Source organism: Hordeum vulgare, chromosome 3H (genome assembly GCF_904849725.1).
Source record: "Hordeum vulgare subsp. vulgare chromosome 3H, MorexV3_pseudomolecules_assembly, whole genome shotgun sequence".
Classification (NCBI taxonomy): Eukaryota; Viridiplantae; Streptophyta; class Magnoliopsida; order Poales; family Poaceae; genus Hordeum; species Hordeum vulgare.
Genome location: NC_058520.1, coordinates 378,783,445 through 378,788,671, shown reverse-complemented (window position 1 = coordinate 378,788,671; position 5,227 = coordinate 378,783,445). Strand labels below are relative to the sequence as shown.

General features: G+C 53.3%; 1 protein-coding gene across 1 annotated transcript; it reads left to right on the top strand.

Annotated features, from left to right (window-relative positions):
• Positions 1 to 1,561: 1,561 nt before the first annotated feature.
• LOC123441777 (S-type anion channel SLAH2-like) lies at positions 1,562 to 4,512 on the top strand. Its single transcript, XM_045118016.1, has 5 exons — positions 1,562 to 1,675; positions 1,816 to 1,945; positions 2,072 to 2,784; positions 2,890 to 3,657; positions 3,760 to 4,512. Exons 1-5 carry the CDS (start codon positions 1,562 to 1,564, stop codon positions 4,180 to 4,182), a joined length of 2,148 nt encoding a protein of 715 aa, XP_044973951.1. The 3' UTR covers positions 4,183 to 4,512.
• The last annotated feature ends 715 nt before the right edge of the window (positions 4,513 to 5,227 follow it).

The following is a 5,227-nucleotide window of genomic DNA, read 5'->3' as shown; positions in this document are numbered from 1 at the left end:
ATATAGTCCGTACCGAAATATCAAAAATGACCTATGTTTAAAAACGAAAGAAGCATAAATATAATATCAATATCTTAAAATAAGAGCACATACAAGTGGAAAGTTTTGCAGGCACATTGGTCAGATTAGGGGTTAGAGACCAACACTGTGAACTAAATGAGGAGATTTGAGGCAAGCCGTGTACGACCTATAGCTTTAGGGTTGCCTCTCCATAATTTTTTTCCTGGTATTGTTTAAAAAATATAATTTATTCCTGATATAAGGGGAAGGCCTGGATCTGGGCCCGAGGAGCAGGCAGACACGGCTGCCGGGCAACCGCGCGCTTTGAGCGCCTTTGACTCGCCACCTTTTTTGTTTCCACTATGTCTTGCAGCAATATTCATTTCCCCCTTTCGACTATACAATATACACTCACCAGCAACCTAGGCCTACCTCTATATATACAGCCAGTGCGCCCCTTGTTGCCACCACACCTCCCATCAACCCATGTGACGTGATAGCCTCCATTGTTTGGTTGCTAGCTAGCTCCTATCGGCACTCTCATCCCTTTACAGTTTACACAACCCATCTCCTTTTTTTTTGGCGGGATTTACACAACACATCTCATCCCTGAATTAATTCTCAAGACCAACAGGTACTCATTTGCATGCATGCAACCATGAATCCATGGATGGTGCCCATGCTTTGGTGCCATTCGTTTGCTGGTTCTTTTAGCTCGTGGTTTCTAGAGAAAGTGATGAGGTTTTTTCTGATACCTTTGTAGCTGTGTCATTCTGTCGGGTTCTCTTGCTCGGTGTTGCATGGCTGATGCCATGCGGCCAAGAAAGAGTACGTGTACGCTAAACGCTATGAATTGCTAGCTACCCTAGAAAAGAGTTACTAGGAAGAATCGTTAGCCCTATAGGCTGCCTATCATCCAGCAAGGTGTTGTCAGCTAGGAAGGTATTCCCGGTGACATCTAGGGAGGGTACGCCCGATCCGGTAATGCACGTTTACTATAGTCGACAGACTGTGACTGGCGGCTGGCGTGCCTCTGTAGTTAACTGGTTAGTTTCAGCAGTACAGCTAGTTAGTCTGCTGGCTAGATCGCAGACATCACAGTGATCAATCTCGTCACAAGTCAAAAACCTTATCGTATCCATCTGGTACATACTATGTTGCATCGTGTCTGACTGGACGGTCCGACTGTAGCTGGCCATGAGTAAACGTTCAGTTTCCACACGGGTCTCATGGACAGACCACAGAGACCAGCTTCTCCCGATTCTAAGGGCCACCTTTTTGAAGCACTCCTGGCTTGGACTCTGGTGCGTATCATGTTCATACGTACGCATGCGTACCTCCCTCTCCCTGTCGTCGGCGAGCAAAAAGTGCAAGGAAAAAAAGGTTTATTCCACTGACTTGATGCATGCCTCCGTAAAGATCGCAAAGATCTTCTCGATCGGGCCGTATGGATTACGGACGAGGAAGCAGTGTCAAAGTTTGACAAGGAGAAACAGGCAAGTTTCTCCACGGCTGACGGCGACCGGCGTTGGCGGCACACCAGCCGTACGGAACCTTCGCGATGTATGGCAACTGCGGCCAGCGCCGAGCCGTCACGTTCACCAGCCGGCGGCGTGCTCTGCCGCTCCACTGGCAGGCACCACCAGCTCCCGCGCGCGCGTGCAGAAAAGGACTCGTAGCTTAATTTGTAGTTTTCCCACCCGGGCTAGCTCTATAAATCCAGCACCTCTCGCACCGATCCGAGCTGCAACTTGACCCCGATACACTAGGAGCACGAGCCTAGGGCGCACCGAGAAAAATCGTTCCGGTTGTTAGGGCAGCGAGAACTGTTTACGATTCACACGAACACGTACTAGTCCAGGTGAGAATATACGAGTAGGATTTAGGACCGATATATGGCAAGCCTCGCCATACGGGAATGCCCAGCCGTGCTTCGGCCGAATTGGTGTGTCTGGTATTGCGATTTTTGCTTGATTAATCATCTTCTCCTTTGTTGGTGTTGCAGCAGCAGCGGTGCATGCATGTTTTGCTAACTGTTTGGAGTACTGTGTGTGTGGATATGATTCTGCAGGCTTCTTGATCGGTATGGAGTTGAGCAACAAAGAGGTCCAGATCCAAATGCCCACCCAGCTGAACGAGAGGTCATCCAGAGAAGACCTCCCGTCGCTGCTCATCCAGGTTCCGTCGCGGACCATCGCCGGCTTCGACTGCGTCGGCCGGGACGCCGTCTCCTCCGCCTCCCTGCACCTGCACGAGCACAACAACAGGGACACTGTCATTAGCATCCAGGCGCCGGCGACCCCACCGGCAGCTGCCCCTGTGCCCGCGTACGACGACGCGCAGATACCCTACTCCCTTTCCGTCAGCATGCCGGCGTCGCCGTCGGGGTTGCACTTTTCGCAGTTCAGGGCGGCGGCCGTGCGCCGCAACGAGGCGCGCGCGGCAGTGGCAGTGGCACCCTCTGACAGCAAGCCGGTCGGGCAGGTGGAGGTGCACCCGCCGCGGCTGCTGGAGCAGACGCGGTTCCACTCGCAGCCGATCCTCCATGCGTCCCAGATGAACGAGGGGACGCGGAGGGCCGACAGCACGCGCGACAAGCGGTTCGATCCGTTCAAGACCTTCTCCGGCCGCCTCGAGCGGCAACTCTCCAACCTGCGCGGCCGGCCGCTGGACCCCATGGACCTCGGCTCCCACCATTCCAAGATCTCCGAGGAGACCGACCAGGTTCCCGGCACCGACCGCTACTTCGACGCCCTGGAAGGCCCCGAGCTCGACACCCTCAGGGTAAGCTAGCAACGGTTTGACAGACATAGTATGAACTGTCAGTGACTACTCACTCGGCTTTCAGTTCGTTCAGTTGAGGCTAATAACGGTTCTGTCTTTCTCTAGGCGACGGAGGTAGCGGTGCTGCCCAAGGACGAGAAGTGGCCGTTCCTGCTGCGGTTCCCGATCAGCGCGTTCGGGATGGTGCTCGGCGTGAGCAGCCAGGCGATCCTGTGGAAGACGCTGGCGTCAGCGCCGCCGACGGCGTTCCTGCACGTGAGCCTCGTGGTGGCCCACGCACTGTGGTACATCTCGCTGGCGCTGATGGGCCTCGTGTCCTCCATCTACCTGCTCAAGATCGTCTTCTACTTCGAGGCGGTCCGGCGCGAGTTCTACCACCCTATACGCGCCAACTTCTTCTTCGCGCCGTGGATCGCCTGCCTCTTCCTCGTGCAGGGCGCGCCGCGGGAGCTGGCCGAGGTGCACCACGGCGTCTGGTACATGCTCATGGCGCCCATCTTCTGCCTCGAGCTCAAGATCTACGGCCAGTGGATGTCCGGCGGCCAGCGTCGGTTGTCCAAGGTGGCCAACCCGTCCAACCACCTCTCCATCGTCGGCAACTTTGTGGGCGCGTTGCTGGGAGCCAAAATGGGCATCCGCGAGGGCCCCATCTTCTTCTTCGCCATCGGGCTTGCGCACTACACTGTCCTCTTCGTCACGCTCTACCAGCGCCTCCCCACCAACGTCACGCTCCCCAAGGAGCTACACCCGGTCTTCTTCCTCTTCGTTGCCGCGCCCAGCGTCGCCTCCATGGCTTGGGCCAAGATCAACGGCGAGTTCGACAACGGCGCACGGATAGCCTACTTCATTGCGCTCTTCCTCTACATGTCGCTGGTACGTATAACCAAACCAACATGAGTACTCTACTCGTTCCCACGTACTCCAGTTATTTTGCAGCGATTCTGATTAATTTGCCTCTGTGACTGTGATGACCAGGCCGTGCGGATCAACTTCTTCACAGGATTCCGCTTCTCGCTGGCGTGGTGGGCCTACACGTTCCCGATGACCGGCGCATCGATCGCCACCATAACGTACGCGACGGAGGTGACCAACGTGCTGACGCGGACGCTGTCCATCGGCCTCTCGGGCATTGCCACCGTCACCGTAGCCGGCCTGCTGGTGACCACCATGTTCCACGCCTTCGTGCTCAGGGACCTTTTCCCCAACGACGTCTCCATCGCCATCACCCGGAGGAAGCCCAAGTTCAGCAAGATCCTCGCGCACTTCCGCTCCTCCAGCTCCGACATGAAGGAGCTCGTGCTCTCCGTCTCCAAGTCGCCCAACACCGACTCCGATTCTTCGGTGCTGGGCTCCACAGACACCCATCCGGCCGTCACCAAAGGCAAAGCCGAGCCGTAGAGCGACAGAACGACACCCCGCGCGCTCTCTCGCGCATGCCTAGCTGTACATAATTATTTCAGTCTCTTGGACAAGATGAGCTTGAGAGGTGAGAGCAGAATGGAAGCATGCAGCTGGTCGGCGTGAGACCGTGAGTGCACATACTACCGTCGAAGGCATGGGTGTATATCCTTGGAGCAAATTTTTGTGGTGATGAGGGTATAATGTGAGGCACGTAGGTCGATCGATCTGTGTATAAGTCTACGGATATATATCACGAATAAAACAACAAACAATGTGTGGAACTTGCAGATTTGTTTGGATGATTCAGCGTACAACATTTATCTACTCCGTCGGTCCCAAAATTCTTGTCTTACATTTGTGTAGATATAAATATATCTAGTCACATTTTAATATTTAGATGCATCCATTTGTAGATAAATCTAAGACAAAAATTTTAGGACAGAGAGAGTACTTTCTCTGTTGTTGCAGCAGGACTGGCCTATAGGTTACTAGGTAGCGAAACAAAATATCGGACTACGCACACCTTGTTCGTATAATAAGCCTCAGGCTTGGATCAGTAACAACAGCCTGCATTTGGGTTTCTGGTTCAGAAGTTAGAAAGCTGAAGCCGTCGGTAGCGGGACAAGATGGCATAAAAAATATCTAGTTAATTAATGAAAAACCGAACGAAGACCGGTACATATGGACCGCACACTGCTTGCTAAGAAAGAGACTCCATGATCCCATGATCAATCCAACAAACATAAATAACATGTAACAACCACAAACCCCCGCACTTCTATGTCTTAAAGAAACCCTCAACGAAACCAAGGTTGGATACATCGGACACCATCAAATCCATGGAGATGAGCCAAATGGAGATGAAGGATGACGAGACTGAGGATCCTTCATTAAACAGTCGCTGACGCCTTATCAATGATGCCATTCATTTTGCCTATGGTCCCGAGAGCCTTCTTCACCTTATTTATTTTCCCGTAGAAACCTCCTGAACTAGGACGCAAGCAATCACCTTCGGAGATCCAGAACAAGCGACCTCTAAGAA

Coding starts and splice junctions, on each gene's coding strand:
- LOC123441777 (XM_045118016.1), top strand. CDS start 1,562: ATGTATGGCAACTGCGGCCAGCGCCGAGCCGTCACGTTCACCAGCCGG. Junction 1,676..1,815: donor GCGCGTGCAGAAAAGGACTC/GTAGCTTAATTT, acceptor TCCGGTTGTTAG/GGCAGCGAGAACTGTTTACG. Junction 2,785..2,889: donor CCGAGCTCGACACCCTCAGG/GTAAGCTAGCAA, acceptor GTCTTTCTCTAG/GCGACGGAGGTAGCGGTGCT.